The sequence below is a fragment of the Phoca vitulina genome, unplaced genomic scaffold (genome assembly GCF_004348235.1).
Source record: "Phoca vitulina isolate PV1807 unplaced genomic scaffold, GSC_HSeal_1.0 scaffold14, whole genome shotgun sequence".
NCBI classification, from domain to species: domain Eukaryota; kingdom Metazoa; phylum Chordata; class Mammalia; order Carnivora; family Phocidae; genus Phoca; species Phoca vitulina.
In genome coordinates, this window is record NW_022589717.1 from 41,122,888 (window position 1) to 41,146,445 (window position 23,558).

The 23,558-nt window shown below is 33.7% G+C and overlaps 1 protein-coding gene across 3 annotated transcripts in view; it reads right to left on the minus strand.

Annotated features, from left to right (window-relative positions):
* The window catches only part of SPOCK3 (SPARC (osteonectin), cwcv and kazal like domains proteoglycan 3), a 478,511-nt gene that overhangs the window by 52,107 nt on the left and 402,846 nt on the right, over positions 1–23,558 (minus strand). For all 3 annotated transcript variants that reach the window (XM_032413151.1, XM_032413152.1, XM_032413150.1), the window contains one exon: positions 5,912–6,031. In XM_032413151.1, the coding sequence (XP_032269042.1) occupies positions 5,912–6,031 (120 nt within the window). The remainder of the gene's footprint in view (positions 1–5,911; positions 6,032–23,558) is intronic.

The window sequence follows — 23,558 nt, forward strand, 5'->3', positions numbered from 1 at the left end:
TGCTACCAGTCAAACTTTAGGACCCTGCCCCATCAGGGGCTTTCAAGGGATCCAGAGACTCCAAGAGCAACCATCTGAAACCAAAAGAATTAATTGGAAACAGGCTGGACATTTTGTTTTCTGAGATGGCCTTTGGAAATGCCCAGATGGACAATTGGACTCTCCTCAGTCCCTCAAGCAAAATTTCATCCACAGTTTCCATAACAGTGCACATCAGAATGAAAACAATGTTAAAGGTGTCCTCTCTAAATATTGGTAGAGCATCAGTTCTCATATTTAACTATATAACCACAACTTATTCCATCCTCCATAAACATAATCTTTATAAAAATGTAAATGTGAGGCAAGGATGAGAGACAGTTCTTTGATATAAACCAATGAGTTTTATATTTCTATGCTTGTACATGACTCAAGACTAAAATGCCAAAGCTTTAAACTCTACACGTGTCCATGTGTATGCATGAGTGTGCACGGATGTGTGTGTGTGTGTGTGTGTTTTTCCCTATCTTCAGATGTTATTACCAAATTAGATTATAAAATCTCTTAAGAAATTTCTATTGTTGGGCGCCTGGGTGGCTCAGTTGGTTAAGCGACTGCCTTCGGCTCAGGTCATGATCCTGGAGTCCCGGGATCGAGTCCCGCATCGGGCTCCCTGCTCAGCGGGGAGTCTGCTTCTCCCTCTGACCCTCCCCCCTCTCGTGCTCTCTCTATCTCATTCTCTCTCTCAAATAAATAAATAAAATCTTTAAAAAAAAAAAAGAAATTTCTATTGTTGGGGCACCTGTTTGGCTCAGTCATTAAGTGTCTGCCTTTGGCTCAAGTCATGATCCCAGGGTCCTGGGATAGAGCCCTGCATCGGGCTCCCTGCTCAGCGGGAAGCCTGCTTCTCCCTCTCCCACTCCCCCTGCTTGTGTTCCCTCTCTCGCTGTGTCTCTCTCTGTCAAATAAATAAATAAAATCTTAAAAAAAAAAAGAAATTTCTATTGTGATTGGCTTAGGAATAATAAGTGCTTATATAAATTACATATTATACTCAAATTTCTAGAAATAAAAAAATAACCTCTTAATCAATTTAATGTTTTAAAAAGACCATTTCTTTAATAAATAGTGCTGGCAAAACTACAACTACATGCAAAAGAATGAAACTGGATCACCTTTTAGCATCAGATACAAAAAATAAACTCAAAATGGATTAAAGACATGAAACCTGAAAATCCTATAAGACAACATAGGCAGTAATTTCTCTGATACTGGCCATAGCAACATTTTCTAGATATGCCTCCTAAGGCATGGAAAACAAAGGAAAAAATAAACTATTGAGACTACATGAAAATAAAAAGCTTTTGCCCAGCAAAGGAAATCATCAACAAAGAGGTGACTTACTGAATAGAAGATATTTGCAAATGACATATCTGGTAGGGGGCTAATATCCAAAATATATAAAGAACTTATACACTCAACACCAAATAAAACAAGCAGCCTGATTAACAAATGGGCAAAGGACATGAATAGACATTTTTTCCAAAGAAGACATACAGATGGCCATAGATACATGAAAGATGTTCAACATCACTCATCATCAAGGAAATGGAAATCAAAACCACAATGAGATATCACCTCACACCTGTAAGTAAGGCTAAAATAAAAAAAAGACAAGAAACAACAAGTGTTGGTGAGGATGTAGACAAAAAGAACTCTTGTACACTGTTGGTAAGAATGTAAATTGCTACCATAACTGTGGAAACAGTATGGACATGCCTCAAAAATTACTGCAAAATGCTAATGCATAAGAGTTTAAAAATATCTACCTCATAGTTTTCTATATAAAATAAAAATTACTGTAATTTAAAATTGTAATATCTATATAAGTAATAGTCTACTAGGAAAAAATAATGATACAAGCAACTTGATATGCAAGGTATGCAAGATATGTCTTTGTTAAAAACATAGTTTTATCCTAAAATAAAATGACTCATTGTTCCAAAAATGCATGACAAAATCTACATAAATACAAAAATTATAAAACGATCCCCCAAAATATTGTCATGGTCAGTGCTCACTAATATTTGAAAGGTTTATTATATAAGATTTTTTTAAATTAGTATCAAATATTATACAGATGCAAAACTAAAATTTGTTTTGTCTCTCTTTTAAGATGACAAAATTTTCTTGCATTATTGGTCTGTTCTTAATTAGAAATTGTGAAAATAAGGTTTTCTTTGTCTCCTGGGTAATCTCTTAAATGGCAAACATTCTGTGTCTTATCAGAATATTTTTCTGTGCTTTATGTTGACTTTAATATTATAACTTGATTATAAAAGAATCAAAAGTTTTCTCACTGTCATATTGAAAACTGAAAGCTCAACTATGGATACTTACAAGAAAGACATTTAGGTCTAAGTAATAAAGAAAAATTGATAATAAAGTGTTAGCAAGTATATCAGGCAAATGTAATAAAATTAAATGTAGGAGTGATAATATTACTATGAGATTAGGTGAAGTATGTGGATAAAAGAAGTAAATAGAATATAATGTCATAAAATAAAGTGATAAGGAGCATAATTTATTAATGGTTAGAACAGAAATAAATCTATACATTCTAAAAAATAGAATAGCAAACACATATAGCAAAAACTCCCCAAAATACTAGAAGAAACTATTAAATACAATTATAATGGAAGACATCAATATACCTTTCTTAGAATTGAACATATAAGTTGATATAACTAGTGGTTTTGTGTGTGTTTGTGTGTGTGTGCTGTTTTGTTTTGTGCTATGTACTGAATCGTATCCTCCCAAAGTTCTTATGATGAAGTCCTATCCCCCAATTTGATGGCGTTTGAAAAAGGACATAGTTAGGTCATGAAGGTAGAGCCTACATGAGGGGATTGGTGCCTAAATAAGAAGAGACCCCAGAGAGATCTCTCTCTGACTCTGCCATGGGAAAAGATGTCTGTCTACAAGCAGGAAAATAGTCTTCGCCAGGAATCCAATCTGCCAGCGCCATAAGTAGGACTTTCCAGCCTCCATAATTTGAGAAATGTCTATTGTTTAATCCACCTAGTCTCTAGTATTTTATTAGAGTAGCCAAGCTGAAAGAGTCATTTTATTTTGTTTTGCTGTATAAAAGTTCCCCCCACTAATATCTTTGTGTTCAAATTCACTGCTAATAAACGGAATGAAAATTAGATTAACAATGAATTATAATAGCATGCTCACCAGAATGGAAAAGTTAAAAGGAATGGTAATATTTTTGCTGCCAAGAATGAAGACAAAAGTTAACTCTCAGATTTTGCTGTTAGAAATTAAAAATACCTTAAGATTTTTGCAAAGCAGCCTGAAACATCTATTATCATTTATCATTTGAAATGCATGCATTTTGACCCATCACTTCCACTTCTTGGAATCTTTCTTAGAAATAAAAGAATAACTATCAACTGCAGAATTGGTTGTCATGGAGAAAATAATGGAAATAATAAACAATCATTCTTAGGAGAAAAATGATTGATTAAATTGTGGTATACCCAGATAATGCAGTATTTTGATCGCTTCTTTGTTTATTCCATTCAGTAATACTACTTATTTTTATTTAGGAGTACTATGTGTCAAACTATTCTGTACTCCAATAATACAGTGATATATATAAAGATCTCGGCTTTCACTAAGTTCACAGTTATCGTGTGTGTGTGTGTGTGTGTGTGTGTGTGTGTGTGACAGAGAGAGAGAGAGAGAGAGAGACAATAAACCAAATAAACAAGTAGTTTATTACTATAGTAGATAGTGAGAAATGCTATGAAGGAAAAATAAAAATAGAAAGAAATCAGGGAATATAATATTGTGGGTTGGTTCACAAATTAAATATGATGGAGTCAGGAAAGAAGTCACTCAGGGGGCACCTGGGTGGCTCAGTTGTTTAAGTGACTGCCTTTGGCTCAGGTCATGATCCTGGAGTCCCAGGATCAAGTCCCGCATAGGGCTCCCTGCTCAGCAGGGAGTCTGCTTCTCCCTCTCATCCTCCCCCCTTCATGTTCCATCCCTCTCTCTCTCTCATTCTCTCTCTCTCTCAAATAAAAATAAATAAATAAATAAATAAATAAATAAATAAATAAATAAGTAAATAAATCTCAGATGATACACAGATCTGAGGAATTGAGGAAGTCAGCCACTTTTCTTGAGGTGATTTGTCTTACCTGTTCTAATGGATTATTTCCTTTTGGAAATGTACTTCTAGTTGGCCTCTGACCATTTCAAGTAGTATAAATAATCCTATGCCCAGTTTTTCATTTACTTTCCAAAGATATTCAACTACTTAAGGTTTCTTGTAAATAACCTACTATATTAAGAGTGCCTCATTTCTTGAAAGAAGAACCCAGAAAGGGAAATGATATTTATGAATATGTACAATTAACTAGGCACTGCGCTGAGTGTTCTATAAGCTCTCCTTTTATCCATCTCCAAATATGGGAGAAATCACTAGTCTAAATTCAAGTTCAAAGAAGAAATTTGAGATCAAGAAATAAAAATATTCAAATATGGGAATTGGTAGGATAGGTGTAGATATGAATTTTAAAATATCATATGTAAGGGTCTGGAACAAATTTTGCCCCACCCCAGATATATTTGCTTTATGAATACAGGGACAAATATACTCTATTGTTTCTACTAAGTAAGATTAGTCATTTTAATTACATTCAAGGCATCAAAAAATTTAACATCTGCCAAAAATGTAATCAATAATTCCAAAGACAAACCTGAGAAATACTCCTAAAGGGTAGGGACAATACTATAATTTCTTTCTGAAGTTCATAAGAAGAAACATATATACATAGTCATCATGCATTCAAAGATAATTATTATGTCTATCAGTGATAGCTGAATTAGTTCAATTAAAAAGAATTATTAAATTATTTAAGACCATACATAAGATTCATAAATACAAAAGGTTGGGATTGTAGAAATTCCCTTGATGAGAAGAAAAAGAAATGAGGTGTTTTGGGAAATATAGATTATGGATAACTGTGCCCATCTATGAAGTGATTTTGTTAGAAAGTGGTAATTGAGGATTGCAAGGTAGAGTGAATGGGTCATGTCACAATGAGCAAAGAAGGGCACACACTTGGGACTTTGTCAACTACAAGATGCTGCTTCTCATTACTGCTCTACCACCTCTTCTTGCATTTTGGAGCAAATACTTCAATCTTTGAAAGCTCTCCAAATTAAGCTCATATTTCAATATCTTCCTTATACATGTATTAAATGTGTAATAAATATTTTCATACATGAAAAAACATAAAAAGTTCATAAAATTTTCATAACAAGTGTTTTACTTCAATTGCCATTTTCTACTTCTAAGGAATTAGAAAACACTCAGGAAATTATACAGATGATAAAAGAATCATATAATCTTCAAATGACTCTTAGTTTCTTCCTTTTTTATGAATTTGATTTGCACTATGTCGTTGAAAGCATCTTTTTTGTCTACTGGCTTTGCTGAATCAAAGTAGAAATATCTGCAAAGCCATCATGAAAAGGATAACCTGGGGGGGCGGGTATGGGGGCCTAATTGTGTCTGTAAAAATCTCAAGTACTCTACTAATCTTACCTTTATTTCCCGTGTTGTTTTATTCTTTCCCACTGCTATCAAAACACTGAAAAATATTCCTACACTTTCACTTCAAGTTAATGTTGTCTCTGAGGGGATATTTGTTTTTCTACCAACCAGAGTTGTCACAATGTTTTATTTCCTTGCAAAATACTATGAGTGTGTTTGGAAGTAGTCACAATGTTCTGATTTTTGTTCAGCACCTCAGCAAAGAATACATTTTGAAATATGTACTTTGATTTAAATGATTCATTGGAAATAAAGTCCCATATCAAAGACAAGGTCACATATGAAATTTAGAAATCTTACTGCTTCTCTCGGGCCTCAGTAGTGCTTTTGTCTTCTTGTTTTGGCTTCCACTTTCATGAAGGGCCTTGAACCAGTCCCGCAATCTGTTTGCCACTTCTCTGAATTCCAGGTCACTGCATGCTGAAAACAAAGAGAAACAACACAAATCTTTAATAATAACTTAGCATAATGCCAATGTTAGTTCTCAAATTATTCCAATAATAAAAAAATATGTAATACAATTTTAAGTGTGTTTCAGCTTTTTAAAATGAAAATATGTTTCAAATATAACTAGATGTAATATAATAACATTGAACATTTTGTTCAATAAGGAAAACTATTAGTAGAATTCTACTTCCACTCCTCAGTGGAATATAGCACTTGATGGAATGTTCTTATTGTTAATATCACATATATTTAGTCATACTATTTGTGCACTGAACACTTTTGTTATGGTAAGAAGGTAGATGATCTGGGGAAATAAAGGGTTGAAAATCCAAAATGAATACTTACACATTTATTATCGGCAATAGCTATTACTGTTATGATTTTATAAATCTGCATTAGTATATTAAATCCACATAGGAATTATCAATTATAAATATATGCTGTCTCTATTTGCTTTAAACCTATATATTTTTTTAAGCATAGAAAAGGAAAAGCTATCTTATTTAACATTAAGAATGATTGTAAAAGATTTAAGAAAATAATATAAATTTCTGTTTTAAGAATAAGGTGTTAGCAAACTTTGACATTTGGAACTTAAATTAATTCCTCTTTTAAAAAACTATTGTTACCTACCAATAATTATATTCTCTAGAATAGTCTCTACAATAAAGAGTAGTAGAATATATTATATATATATGTACCTGTGTGTATGTGTGTGAGAGATTAATGCTAAAATGTGGCATGTCAAATTTAGTCTTTTGTTGCCAAAATATTTTGAAAATATAAGAAGTACTTATTTCCATTGTTTAGAGAGCATCAATACTGTGGGGCTTACTCCTCCCTATGTAGCATATATGCAAATTCCTGAACTGACAAGCACTCTTTGATAGTACTCTTGTTCATTTTGTTTAAAAAAAAATAACTTACATGCTGATTTATAAATGTTACAGTACATTTAATATAAACTATATACATTATATCACTATATGTATTATACATAACATGTGTAATATAGTATGATATAATGCAATGTAATTTAAGATCATTTCTTAGTATTAAAGGGAATCAAATTCGATTACTAGGACTTTCCAAGTACCCAATAGGGTGGCTGATCCATAGCAGCAAAGCATTTTGATATTTTAGAACAGTAGAGGCATAAAAGAAGATCCCATAAGTTGCCATGGGGGAGAGTAACAAAAGTTATCATATACAAAGAATAAGGTATCAGGACATCTTCATTTTTTCATTAGCAACATTGGCAATCAAAAAGACAATTGAAAAATTGCTTCATATTTTAAACTAAGAATTCTATATCTAGAAAAATCAGGTGAGAGAATAAGCTAAAGGGATGTTCTAATATACAGGATTAAAAAACTAACCACCCCCATAATGTTTCTTTAGGAAGCTACTGAAGGATGTGATACAGCAGAGAGAGAACTAAGAAAGAGGATGGCTGAGACACAGGAAATAAAAGATTTAAGAGAGAAGTGAAAGTAATTTTTCGTAAGATAGTAAAGAGGAATCCCAGAATGCATATTGTGTTCCCAGTGTAGAGGCAGATGGTAGTAGTTTGCAAATCCTTGGTCGAGGACAGAGCAATGTACAGAATTCATCACTATTCTTTCATCCAGGGAAAATAACAAGCTATAGTGAAAGTCCCAGAAAACATCACTTTTTCTGATAAGAACAATGGCTGAGACTGAGTGATGAGGCAATATACATAGTGTGCTCCTAATATGAATATTTACACTCTAGCCTGGTATCTATGTTTACACAAACATCTAGGCAAGAATCTTCTGAAGCTATAAACTGTTATGCTATAGAAGACAAAAGCCGACCTGAAAAAGAGAAATTCTTCTACATACACATATACGCATCACGTATCTCTGGAAGGATATATATAAAGCGGATAAGACTAATTATCTCCAGTTTGAGGAACTGGATGAATATGAAAGTAGTATGAGATAGTCTTTTTTTTACCATTCATTTTTTTGCCTTTGAGTTGTGTGCTATATACCTGTATTAATATTCAAAAATAAATTTAAAACTAAAATTGCTTTAAAAATTAATTGGCATGCATTAACCCACAACCTAGCAATTCCTTTTCTTAAAAATGATCATACAGTATACTATATATATACCAACTAATTTAAATTGTACAAATATTATTTATTCAGCACTTTTATAACAGCAAGTACGTTCACAACAAAACTGTCCCTCAGCTGTGGCCTGGTGAGATTAGTCAGGTACATCTATCCAGTGAAGCCTATATAAGTCCTTAATAAAGTTTAGAAGCTTATTATGTACTGATATAGACTTCAACACACAATATAGCTTTTGGTGAAAAAAAGATAAGGAGGAAAGAATGTGTTAACTATGCTTGCGTTGGTAAAAAGGGAGGAAAAATGCATTTGTTTATACATCCTTAAAATATCTTTGGAAATACACATAAGAGATTGAAACATTGTCACCTCTGTAATGAGAATTGGGTTGGGGGGATATAAATTGCCCAGCGATAACAATATATGTACATTTATACTTTTAAGAGTTAAAGCATGTTTTTTTATTCTTTTAAGAGTTAAGGCATGTTAAGGCATTGCCTACTTTAAGCAAATGAACATCTAAAAATGAATTTTAGTTATTTCCTTTATCCATCTTATGTTTTTTTCCCCAAAGCCACACCCAGCAAAAAGCAAAATTTTATCCAATAGAATATCTGCTGAAGAATGATTAAGTCTGTTGAACAGATTGGCACATATTTTCTTTTCTTGCATTAGTAAATACAGCATTTATTATATCATTAACATAGTGTTAGTACAGATTTTTTAAAAAATTTATCTAAATATGAACATTACATATATTTATTGTGTGTCACACACACCTTAGCTTAAGTTTCAATATGAGGTTATGCCTTTACTGTAATTATTTTAGGAATTAAGAATCCTACAGTAATAATTATAATAATACTGATAATAACAGCTAGCAATGCATACTTACTGTTATAATTACATATATTAACATGTTTAATCCTTATAGAAACTTTATGAAGATTAAACTAGTATTATATCCATTTAAGTGTTAAGAAATTGAGGCATTGAGAGCTGTAGAACTAATTTGCCTGAGATCAGACAGGTAAGTGGCAGAGCCAAGTTATGAATTCAAAAAACATGGAATTCAGAGTCCAAGGTTTTAATCCTTATTGCAAACCAGTAATAAAAACAGCAAGAACAAGAACCTAGGACAAACAAGTCAAGCATTGCTTCACTTAAAGCTTACACATTTCCATTTCAGTAAGTTACGTTGGCAGTGATGTGAGATGATCATCATTGCAAAGATATATGATGTTAGCAGAACACATTTTTAGAAGACAATAACACAAAATCTATATAAATACATCTCTCGACTTTAAAGGAATCATGTACCCTCAAGTCCAATTTTTAATGCCAAATACAAACATCACAGAGATCTTACTGAACAATAAGCTACAGTTTATGCTACCACACATTCTGCAGTAGTTAACAAGAGCCCCAAGTGGAGGTTATTCAATAATACTTGCCTATTCTTCTTCCTATTTTTTTAGGGAGGCTGCAATGGTGCCATTATTTTTTATATATCATGAGTCAAACTGTCCTTGTCACACACACAAAAAAGAAATGCTTAGCTTAAACAATATAGAAACATAGCTTTATTTATAGGATGACATTTCTACTTCACTGGCTACCAAATTTTTGTTGCAGACAGGTTCCAATTGGAACAGAACCAGTCAGATCTCACCCTTGAAGTGCCTACAAGTCATCAGTGATTTACTACTGCTCTTTTCCAGAAGTCAATTAATGTCTTTTCTTCATATTTTCCAACAGTTCTACTACATGGATTCTTTTTCTAGAGACAATATCTTGCACTTACACAGCATGAAATGCCTTTAATGAGGCTTTACATTTGATTTTAATATCAAGTCTGGAAGATTAGATTAAGGATCATTATGGCTTTTTTATAACTATGGAAACTGGGATATAGAAGTTAAATGACTGCTCTAAATTTTATAGCCAATAGTGAACTAAAACAGTGCTTGGTACTCATTGATCTCTTTGTATTTGTAGTCAGAAATAAATAACAGAATAATAAATCATAATGTAATAAATATGGCTTTAAACTAAATTTGAATAAAAAAGCTAAATTTCAATGCAAGGTTCTTCAATTGTGTCAGATTATTAATTATTAATAATTATTGTCAAATTATTAATTAGAGCAGTTATTATATAAAGCAAACAAGTGAAAAAGAAAGAGGTCTTGGAAAAGTTATGCATGTATTTATACTTGTGTACACACACACATAATCACATATTTGGCAAGACAAAATATGTAATAGACTAGGTGGAGATAAAACCAATAAAAATTTATAGAATGTAAAATAAAAACAATAGAGGGAGATGAGAGAGGAAGAATATAAAAGAAACAATAGGAGACATGGAGGATTAGCTCAATATTCAACTTACAGAAATTATTAAGAGAGAAAGAAGAATTTGAAATTGACAAAAATCATCTTAAAATATAGAAAATACTTCCTATAACAGAAAGAGAGGTTTTCAGAGAAAGGGGGACCACTGAGCTCTTAACTGAATGAATTAAACATACACATATACACACACTAAGACATCTTTTAAAATATGAAATATAAAAAGATTATAAGAGCTTTCAGGAAGAAAACAAAAATAAACAAACAAAAAGCAAACAAAAGATTACTATCAAAGGCAAAGAATCAGTATTCCAAAAATCTTAGCAATAATGGATTATAGAAGAACTTGAAGCAAGCCTTCAAAATTCTAAGGACAATGAATTTTAATCTAGCATCCCATATCCATTATTATTAAGAAAATAGGACATAATAAAGACATTTTCAGATATACAAGAACTCAGAGATTTTTGCATTCCATGCCACCATGAGAATGGGCTGCAACAAAATGAAAGGAAATTAAGAAAAAGACATGAGATTCACAAAAGAGGCACTCCACTCAAGAAAAACTTGGAAGCACACTGCTGAAACTACCTGTGTAAGGGCATCTAAAGATGGAACAAAGCTGATGGACAGCTAGAGGGAGAGTGTGATTTGACAAAATAGTTTCTAATTGACAACTTGTAAAAAGTTATCAGAGTCATAATAAAGGCAGCTGGGATGTGAAATGGTAGAATACATTTAAAAGTGATGCTAGTAATATTCTCCATTGAAATAGAAGAAATGTTATTTTTACAGATATAATTCTAGCATAAATTATCAATTTGAGTGAACAATATTTACATCATCATGATACTGTAAAAACTTTTGATATACAAATCGAGTCACCTTATAAAGAATTTACAGAAGACCTAACAATGGTTATTCAATATAATTTGTGTTAACAACTTTGGCAATGAGTAGTTCCATGATAGCCACCCGAAATAGGGAAGTGAAGTGAAGACACATAGAGGGAACCATGTGAATGTTAAGCCCTCGTTTTACAAAAGAGGAGGCAAAAGACACCTAGGGAATTGGAAACAGATGGTTAAATGTTTTTTGTTTTTGTTTTTGTTTTTTTAACTAATGTTTTTGTTTTTTCAATTGTAATCAGTGGAAAACTAAGAATAGCCATGTAATTATTTTGGAAAGTGGGAGGGAAGTGAAATATATTCTCATTTATCAAAGCAGAGAATCTAAAGGTAATGTTTGAAGTTGATAAATAGCTATTTCACAAATGAGCTAATCACCAGATGGGGAAAACCAGCAAGACTTAAAAATGATTAGCTCTGTGACCCAGGGATGGGATGAGAAGAAGTGGGGCAGGAGGTTGCTTGTTGATTTCCATTATAATCCCTTCCATGCCTTTTGCCTTTTTAACCCCACGCTTAAAAATCAGTAGTAGAGGGTCCTTCCCCTCCCTGCACTGTCTCTCTCCTTCATGGAAACTGCTGGACAATTCTAAATGCACACTGTGGGCGTAAGAGCTGAGGGAGGACAGTTAACATTTATTGATCATACTCATTAAATCAGACATTGAGGTATTAGTTTCTTTATAACATCTATTGGCTTAGAGAATTTGTTACCTCATTTAAAATCATAGTATTTGGTGGCAAAACTGGTGCTCCTAATTCAGAACAATTTCTATTATGTTCAAGTAGCATCTCTTCCTTACCAATAAACAATATATCAGTGACAGGTCTACACAAGGCTACTGTGTATTCAACATTCCAAGTTCTTGATATTACTAAGAGAAAATTACATAGAGTGAGAATTGATGGAAAGATACTAGTAACATTTCAGTGCTTTCCAGAAGTCCAAGATATTTTACTTTTAGAGGCCCTAACTAACAGCATACATTAAAGATAATATTTTAGATATAAAGTCTTTTGAAAATGTTTTTTATAATTGCGCAAGTTAATTTTCTTTTGCCAACAATTAACTCATTTAATTTAAAATTGGCAATGATTTATCTGAAAGCATTGGGCAAAGTGAGAATTCTTGCCAAATCAAAAACCACACCCTTCCTGTAATTTAATTTAATTTATTTATTTTAAAGATTTTTATCTGTTTATTTGAGAGAGAGAGAAAGAGAGCAATCACAAGCGGGGGAGGGGTAGAGGGAGGGAGAGAGAGAAGCAGACTCCCAGCTGAGCAGGGAGCCCCACATGGGGGGGGCTTGATCCCAGGACCCTGAGATCATAATTTGAGCCAAAGATGCTTAACTGGCTGAGCCACCCAGCTGCCCCTTAATTAATTTTATAAATATAAAATTTAAAAATTAATGAAGTTGACATGTTTAGAACTATTAAACATTTAATTTTGATTATTCATTTTTCTTTTCATTTTGTATTTTAGGGACAATAAATATTTTATCAAGTCTCAAACACTTTCATGTGCTCTTATATTTTAATAGGTAACACATTCTTCCTTTTACAAAAAAATGCTAAATACTCTGGATATGCTTACATTGTAACATATATATGTAATTAATAAGATCATCATTTATTAAAGAAAGAACACTGATGTCTGTCACTATGAGTTGTTCATCAAAACAATGTTATGTAATAAGAAGCTCAGATCTAAACACAGACTTGCAGGAAGAGAGGAGGCTCTGGAAGGTTCAGATTGGGGTAGTGAGATCCACCCTGTAATTGTGTTCTAACTTAAGAGAATGTTACCAGTTTTGTTTCAATAGTTTTTCTCAAATCATCATTCATTTTTGCTAAATGTTAAAAAATAATTACACAAAGTATTCAAACATATTTGGTGTCTCCCCCCCCCCCCCCCCCCCCGCCCACGATGAGCTTTTGGTTAAGAAGAGATTTTCCTAAGTCTCTGATTTGTTATGAAGTGAAGAATGAAATATCACCACACCTCACTGCTGGTAAATATATTTGCCATTACCCCTTCTAAGCATTTTAAAGTATAGAGATTCTGATCACATCCTCCATGGGACTAGATTGATATGTGAATGTGCTACAGTGAAAACCTGCAGAAAACAACTATTCTATAGGGAAAAGGGCTTAAGTCTGGCTTCATGTGAATGTTTATTTACAAGACTAAGTCCACGCAAAGAAAGTCCAACCAACTTGCCTCTCAACATCAACTCCTGTACTCCCCATTCCATAGGCCATAACGTCCCGGAGACGAAAAAGACAACGTTAAGAGACAAGGCTCTGAAGAGCATAATGGTTACTTCAGCTTAAAGAGGAAGAGGGAGGGGTGCCTGGGTGGCTGAGTCAGTCAAGCTTGTGCCTTCGGCTCAGGTCATGATCCCAGGATCCTGGGATCGAGCCCCGCATCAGGCTCCCTGCTCAGCGGGAAGCCTGCCCCTCCCTCTCCCACTCCCCCTGCCTGTGTTCCGTCTTTCTGTCAAATAAATAAATAAAATCTTAAAAAAAAAAAAAAAAAAAGAGGAGGAGGGAGAGTTTATCTCTTATTGAACTTCCACTTTTAATTATTTGGGTATGGATAATATATTCTTGAATTATCCTTTTTTTTTTTAATAAAATTTATTTGTTTGACAGAGAGAGACTACAAGAGAGCACAAGCAGAGGGAGAAGTGGAGGCAGAAGCAAGCTTCCCACTGAGCAGGGAACCTGACGTGGGGCTCGATCCCAGGACCCTGAGATCATGACCTGAACTGAAGGCAGACGCTTAACCTACTGAGTCACCCAGGGGCCCCAGAATTATCTTTACTCTTTATATCTAGCTGTGCCAGCACATAAAGAAGTGATTAATAAATATTTGATGAATAAATGGCTCAGCTTTCCACATTTCTGAATGGCTTTACCACAAGCCTTGTATATTTGCTTTATTTGATCTTTTCTTTTTCAATCCACATTCAGACCAAGATGCCTTCAAATATGTAAATAAAATGAAATTGCATAATCTTGAAAAAGTCTTTCAGCTTTTTTTGTGTGCGTAAGTAAGACTTCTAGCTTATATTCTTTTAAGAATCTCCATCATTGCTTTCTAGGCTCCAATCACCCATAATGACTGTTTCATGCTATATGTGAAAAGCCATTTATGAACTATCTAGTTGTTAGAGAATTTAAACTACAGTTCACACTACATGATGATGATTTTTTTTACTTTTTAAAATTTTTTTACTTTTTTAAAAAAGTTATTTTTACAGCAGAATTAAAAATCCATTTTTTCTGTTTACTGATGTAAGAGACGCCAATTTTATAAACATATACATTTTATAATGTATATTAATAAGAATAAACATAAAACTATATATTTAACACCCTCACTAATAGGTATCCAATGTTCAATATTTACTTTGCTTATCTGCTATGTAAATTTTGCATAACTTGGGCCATGTCAGACAAATAATTTTTATTTTTATTTTTTTTCAGACAAATAATTTTTAATATTACTCCTTTGTTTTACATTATAAAGTGATAGTTTTCTCAGGTTATAAAAACATCTGACAGCAAAAGATATGGTAGATGTAAAAATACCATTATTTGAATATATAACTTGTTAAAAATTCCCACAAATAAATATTGTATATAAGGAATACAATATTCCAATTTATGTGTATGTAAAAAGAACTAGGACAAACCTTTATTCAACAATTATTGCTGTCTCTTTGAAAAATCTTAGAAATGGAGTTACTGGGTCATAGAATATGAACATTTAGACTCTTGGGACATATAGAAACTGATCTCTGTAAAATAGAAACTTTTAACCTCACAAACCATTTTAAACATATTTAAAATGTACACCGTTTTAGTTTTTATTTATTTATATTTCAATTTTTGAGAAATTAAGTAGTATTGATAGATAGTGATTTATACAAACTTAATGAAGGTTGGAAAGGTTCTCCAGCACAAAAATGGCTTGAGTTACATATTTGTCTAGGACAATCCAACTCAAAATGAATATAGCATGTATATAGTCTACAGAACTGACCTCACGTAGTGAAGGAAAGTTAGATCCCTAAATACCCTTAGGAATTTGGTCATTAAGTTTCAAAGTAAGTGGCAGTTTCTTCATTGTGAATTATGTTTTCAACATGAAGTCTGATGAGAAAGTTATTCCCAAGGCAGAATGTAAAAATATACGCATCACTGCCTTGAGGGAGACAATACATACATGAAACACGAAGAACATATAAATTAGAGAAAAAGAGAACATTTCCTGACTAATAAGTAAATGATGCTGGAAATTTTGTGGGTGTTTCAGAATGTTTCCTTCAAGAATCAAGTTCAAGACTGTATGAGAAAATTCAAAAGCAGAGACTAAAATTGTTAAGAAAGATAGGAGGGACAAGAATAGCATGGATGTAGGAAAAGATCAACATGTCTCTGACATTTTGAAAAAAAAGGAGGATGCCTCATTAAAGAAAATCTAGAAGCTTTGCCTGAAATAAAGAGGAACTGAAATTTAAAGCAGAACATATATGTAAATGGAAATGTACACACACACACACAATTACCTAATTATACAATAAAATGCAGATAAGTCTCATTCCAAAGCAGAGTCCAATTTTAAACCATGCCTTTATTAAAAAGCTCAGTTAAGGGATGCCTGGGTAGCTCAGTTGGTTAAGCGTCTGCCTTCAGCTCGGGTCATGATCCCAGGGTCCTGGGATCGAGCCCCGCGTCGGGCTCCTGGCTCAGCGGGGAGCCTGCTTCTTCCTCTCCCTCTACCTGCTGCTCCCCCTGCTTGTTCTCTCTTTCTCTCTGACAAATAAATAAATAAAATCTTTAAAAAAAAAAAAAAAGCTCAGTTAAAAATTCCTCCAGGCATTGTCATAGAGGGACAAAAGGATTTGGAGTAGATCTTATTATAATACAATACTCATGTCTCTGCCACACAAAAGTACAAAATCAGGTAAATTGCCCTCCAAATCCTCTCTGACAAATATAAACACATACAGGAGCACACACCCGCATACATCTTAGAGAGTAATTCCTTACCGAGGATTATTTCAGTCTGTGTGTGGGGTGCATTAAAGTTGTACTAAAATTCGTAAGTGATAAATTATGGAAGTGAAACCATGAGTCTTCAGCATTGTTATAAATCACACAGTTTTATTAAAACATGAGCTACGATTTCTATAGCCCATTAAAGAATATTGATGTTCACAAGTGTATGTGAAACTTTCTGATTCATAAGTAATTCTCTTTTTGAGAAGCAGCCTAAGGATTGAGGTGTTTTATTCCGAGAGGCATTCTGTTCAGACATTAGAGGGCACAGGTTGAATGGATGAGTCTCCAAGCAGGCATTTGGGCATTAGTAATACATGATTCATTACCTGCTGACATCAGTGGCATTTGAGGTTTTAAAAAGGGCTCTCTGAATAGCAGGAGCAACAAGGGACAGAATCAAGCGACACAGTAGCATTCTAGGCAAACGTCTTAAAGATGACAAACTTTGTTGGAATATTTAATGTTGTACACAACAGAGATAAATCCATTTCTGTTAGGTGAGGAGGAGAATAAATATCAAGTTGTGTCAACACTTTTTAAACTAAAGTTTTTGAATTGATGTATTTGAGACTTCAAATACCTGCTGATATTTTCTATTTTTTAGCAGATATTTTCTATTAATGGAACATTACACTAAAGCTTTAATTTAAACATTACACATTTATGATCATATAACCAGAAAGGCTATTATTATTCCATGCCCAGAGTTATTAATTGATATTTATGGAAGGAACAATGAGTATTTATCTAACTCATCTAAATATGCAAAGGATTATTTCTATTCTTTTATTAAATGTGATTAACTGAAGAGTTAATCAGAGCAAAATCCTTAACTAATTTTGATAACGACCCCATATTAATTTGGAAACCACAGACCATGAAGTACTCTATAAAACCGAAAGGAAGATGGGTTTCACCAACAGCTTCTGTGGAAGAAGGGGGCTTTAAGATTATTTTCACTGGTGAGGGGTGAGCGCAGCACCACATTGTTACCTTCTGTTGGGTTTGAGGACCCCACTGGACCATAGGACCTAAAGAAAATGCTTAGTAGGTATATTAGTTTTCCAGGGATGTCATAACAGAATACTATAGACTGGGTGGTTTAAACAACAGAGATTTATTTTCTCACAGTTTTGGAAGATAGAAGTCCAAGTCAAGGTGTTGACGGGTTTGGTTCCTTCTAAGGCATCTCTCCTTGGCTTGCAGATGGCTGCCTTCTAACTGTGTCCTCCATGGTCATTCCCCAATCTGTGTCAACTGTGTCCTCATCTTCTCTTTGTTTAAGGACATTGGTCACATAGGATCAGGGCCCACCAATATGACCTTACTTTGTTTTAATCACCTCTTGAAAGATTCTCTCTCCAAATAGTCATATTCTGAGGTACTGGGAATTAGGACTTCTACATTCATGAATTTTGAGGGACATAATTCAGTAACAGGAGACATGCATTGAGCTGATGTCACACTATCACAGTGTCACAGAATGTAACTCAAATCACCTACAACGTACAAGGTGGAGGTTAAAAATCTCTTCTCAAATGTATGTTTTCAGGTATATTTAAAATCTCTCTACATCTCTGCCTTTTAAACATTAAGCATCATTAAGTATCACTCATAATTGTATATTGAAGAAAGTGATGAAAAAGAGAGCATGCATTTCCCATTTGTTTCCAAGTTGGTTTCTAATCACTGCCAGCATGAGAAAAATACACTGATTTAACAGTCTCTTCTGCCACAGAGTTTTCCACATGCCTCACGGATCCCGTTTTCTGTTACATTTTGTTTCATGAAAAAGGATTCCACGGTGAAAAGTGCTTAATAAACACAGACAGAGCTGCAAAAATTTTTAAACATATGTATTTTCTGCATAGTTTATGAAGAGTTTTATTAAATGCTTTCAATAAATATGCATCTCTGAGTGATAAAATACATAGCATTATCAAAAAATTATTTATTTATTTACTTTTACAGAACTGTATTTTCTTCTGGGCAATAATGATCTATGGAGATATATGTCGATATCTATACCTATATCTATCTCTACCTACATATAGGTACATAGATATAGGTATCTATATAGAGATAGATAGAGACATACATAGATAGAAACGGATACTTAGCACAAGGTAAATAAAACTACACCTATCTTATCTTTTTCATGAATACCTAATCTTCTGCACAGCATAATTAATAAATAGGATAACAAACAGAACTTTAAAAATTATTGGTTGGATGGATGGACAAATGGCTAAATCAATGGAAACTATAGTGCTATTCCTTTTTGTTAATTTTCTTTGAGATTCTCCTTTTGTAGGTCTGGAAAATTTTGGATATTCATAAAGTATATTTGACAATCCATATATTTTGCAAACATAGTATTACATTATACTAGGTTTTCTTTCTTACTGGATGGTGATTTATTGTGACATATATATCTACAAAGAGTAAAAATATAGTCTCATCTGATTTAATAGGTGAGGTGAAGTAATGCAGATCCATTTGGATTATTATTTTATCTGATAGACTGGTGGATTAATCTTTAATGGCAAAGATAGACATTAAAGGTTGTAGAAGGTTAGACAGTAATAAAAAATGCATATTTAAACAGATGAATTCCATTCAGGAACCTGCCAAGAACTGCTTTTACTCTTGCATAATATTAATAGAAGGCATGCCTACTATTGCAATCAATTCTAGTAGCCATTAAGAGAATTACTGTAAGGTAAAAATGAAGTCATAACCGCAAAGGTTGGAATACTCGGCAATCATCTGAAATAATAAAACCTGACTGGCTTTTCAAGAGCAACATATATAAATCTGAAACAAATGGAAGAATTTTTAAGTTTATAAAACACTACATATTTCAGAACATCCCCTACAATAAACACTATTTAAATGGTGTAGCCAATTTTCTTTCACATATACTAAAAGCTATAAGCTAATACTGTATTAGAATGTAATTGCTGTTCATAGAAAAGCACAATAAAAGGTTAATAAATTTATACTGCTTGTGCTAGACTCCAAGGTAATCAGGAATTGTAGAAAGCGGTGTTATTTAAAAATAATGTTGATAAAAATGGTTAAATTATGCAATATTGTTAAGGTGTAGGTATATTTTTCTTAATTACTACTTTACTTCTACTTAAATATTATATACATAAGCAATATAGAACAGTTAAATGCATGTCACATTTTAATTTGAATCCACAAATTAGAAAATGTCCTTATAGTAGTGTCTTAAAGTACTGTAGAAGTCTCCAGTTTTTGTTGTGACCTCAATAATAAATAACTTAAGTCTTTTGATTATCAGCAGTAATGCTACACATTTTATAGCTTCTTTTTTGCAGGTCATCATAAGTGAATAATTTTGTTTTAACAAGGTCATCTCCTTGGAGATTGTTTATTTCTTAGGCAATTTACCTATAATTAAGAGGAGTTTCCACCAGATGGGGGATGATGCTTCTATTTTGCATGCAAATGAGCTAAGTTATACAATGGTGAAACTGAAAGGCTATTTGCATGACTTTCATGAAAATATTTCTTATAAGATAAAATATTTTAAAAACCTTAAACATCATTACTCCCATACGTATCAAATATGTGAATATATTATATCAGGTATGAAAAAAATTATTAAAATTTAAAAATATGATTGGATTATTAGCATTTTTATTATGATTTATTTGTCTTAAAGTATACATTATTATGATTAAGTTTCAAACACTTGCAATATTAACTCAAGGAAGTTTTAGTAGTATATCTATATCAGATTTAAAAATTAATGAGAATCCAGCCAAGGACCATGTGCCAGACCAAGCGTCTATAGTTCATTGTTGTTTCAAGTAATAAGCAACCTATAGTGAGGTGACACCAATGGCTTGGAGAATGGAAAAGGAGTCACAAAACTCTCAAGGGACTTCGTCACTAGCTATGGGGCTGTGATTATGCATAAAAACTAAAAGGAAATCATTGCAGATGGATTCTTGAGGTAAGATGGATCATGCTCTGTCATCTTCATCATTTGGGTTTATTGCATGTTCCAGGTAGAGTGACAGTAACAGAAGTCATGCCTGGAAAGCTCCATCATGCTGTCGTTATGCATGCTGTGTTGTTGTTTGCCCTTTACCCTTTCTTAAAGCAAAGTAAACATGTAACAGGTAAAACCTATTGGTATCGTTATTTTGAACATCACTGTGAACCCAGGACTACTGATGCTAATGAGCAGAGTGAACACTGTACTTAACGATATATTTTGATTAAACTTGCCTTTCTGTTAGTTTCTTTTCCCAATACTACAGTTTGAGTAGGACACATTACATGAAAAAAAAATTAAAATTAATGATCACCTATTTCAACCCTTTTATTCATCCAATAAGAAAGAAAAAAAAAATCCTTCTTGCTATTTGCATTCCTTCCCTTTCTAACTCTTGGTCCCAGATAGCATTTGACTTTTACAATATTTCCTCTGCTCTAAAATTTTCTTTCCATGGAAGTTAATAGAATTTTTTTTTTTTTTTTAAGATTTTATTTATTTGTTTGAGAGAGAGAGATCATGAAGAGGGGGAAGGGCAGAGGGAGAAGCAGCCTCCCTGCTGAGCAGGGAGCCCAATGCCAGGCTTGATCCCAGAACCCCAAGATCATGACCTAGGCTGAAGGCAGATGCTTAACTGACTGAGCCACCCAGGTGCCCCGGGAAGTTGATAGAATTTTCTTATGATTTTCTATCTCAGTCTTGAGAAAATCACAATGCCATAGTAACTGCCAGCAACTCAGGACCGCTGTTCCCCCCTTTCTATGTTTTCTAGTGTGTTGCAGAGCAGTAAGACTTTGAACTACATTTCCGGAATCCCTACCAGCATGTTTCCATAGTAGATTCCACAGCCGAGACTCACGCTGTATTTTGAATTCAGAAGTGGAACGGTATAGGTATTTTTATTTCTCTAGCAGGAGCAAGCCAGCTTAAGAGCATTGTTACATGTGAAATTTTACAGCTGCCCCTCTGGATTTTCATTTCCTAAAAATCACTCATCTCTAGTTTATTTTGGTATCTATTGTCTCACTCCCTACTGGCTAGCAAAAACATGAAATCCGAGTATCTGCCTTCTTTGACTTTGCTTCTTCAACACTTTCAGTTGTATGGCAATATATTAAATTACCTTGAAATACCTAGAGTGGTTCATGCATTTCTAACTGAGCCCTGTCTATAAAGTCCTCATTTACAGACAGGAGCAAAATAGGTTCCATTGGGACTAAAAGTATTTCTGTTTGATGACATGAAAATCTCATTATTTCTCAAATAGAACAAAGTCATTTTGCTCTCACTTTAACATAAAAATCGGTACGATAGACTATTGATTTCAATGACCTTTTTAACAAATATCTGTTGTTAGTAAATAGATATAAATTTGCTTTGATACAGTTTGCGAGTTTAAAAAACTAGAGTGACAAGAAAACGTGAGAATTGAAATGCATTTACATGAAGTATAAGTTCATAGAAGAATTTTGTTACATATCCCTCATTTACGATGATCTAGTGAAAGATAAATGGATGAACATTAGCAGACTGCTGTGCCTGGGAAAAATGTGTACTTTTTTCTTTCTTCCATTCCTTGCCTACCCACCTGCCTGATCTCCCCCCTCTTCCCTCTTTCTTTCCTTCTTTTGATCCTTTCACTTCTCTCACTCCAGCTAATAATATAAGGTGTCATTATCAACAACTGATCAGAAAACGTGAAGATCTTTTGTTAAATAGATTATATACTGTAGTGTTACTTCTTTTTACTGCTTAAGCAATACTGTAAGCAAAAAGAGTTAGGGGTCCCCCAAAAAAGAAAGACAAGATACAGCTTTCATTGACACCTGAGAAGTCATTTTAGATCCCCAGCTACTTTCTGTGGTCTTTGCCCTACTTGCTCTAGCACACTTCTTGTGCAACTTCCTAGGAGGTGTGAGAACTACAAAGAAATGCAAAAACCTCAGTAGTTAAGGATTCTAAGGAAACAAAGGGAATGCAAAAGCTCACAGTCTCTACAGGGCCTGGAAATAGCTAACCCCATCAGAGACAAGAAATCAATGGTAAAACTCTCCCAGTGTTGTTTCAAACATAAGCAAGACCCTGCATTCCTTACCTGAGGTAGGGAGCCCAAGGCCCCATCCAGTTTATACTGGCTCTGGAAGCAAGCCCATGGCCCCCTCCCCTTGTGTCAGTTACCTCTGCTTCATTATAATGTTGAGTTAAAATCTCCACCCAAGGAGGAGCAGAAGCTTCATCAACATATGGTAGGATATATGTTTGGCACATTTTCTAAGTATACCTACCTGCTGCAACCTTATGTCCGCTTTACATGTGACAACAAAACCCCTTCCTGAATATTCATCCTAACTCTAAATAAAAGGAACCCACTCACTCCCGCTCAGGGAGTCGTGGCTTTGGAAATCATTCCCATGATCTCCTTATTTGTGGTAAATAGTTTCCTTTGTGTGACAACTGCACTTGGTGTAATCGCTACCTGTAACTCTCCAAGGAGCTAACTCACATTAGTTCCATTACAATAGTAATTAAATTAATCTTCTTTCTAGGTTCTTATTACTAATCTTTAGTCATCTCCTCTGTTCCATGCTCATTATACTCTGGCTAATATGAGAACAAAAGATAATAAAGAATTTCACAGAGCATTTTAAGAGGTATTTATGTTTATTATAGTCACTATGGACCAATGTGAAGGGATTGAAAAGGAATATGCTTTGAGTCAGAGAGTTAGGGTTCAAATCCTGCATTACTTTAGGCAAATTATTCTCTGAGGTTTTATTTTTATTTATTTTTATTTTGGGGGAGGGGGAGGGGCAGAGGGAGAGAATCTCAAGCAGACTCCCTGCTGAGTGTGGAGCTCCACCCTGGGCTTGATCTCATGACCCTGAGATCATGACCTGAGCCTACATCAAGAGTCTGACACTTAACCAAATGAACCACCCAGACACCCGTCTCTGACGTTTTAATGCTTAATCTTACAATAGAGCTAATAACATGATCTCACTATATTGATGTAGTGAACAGTTGATA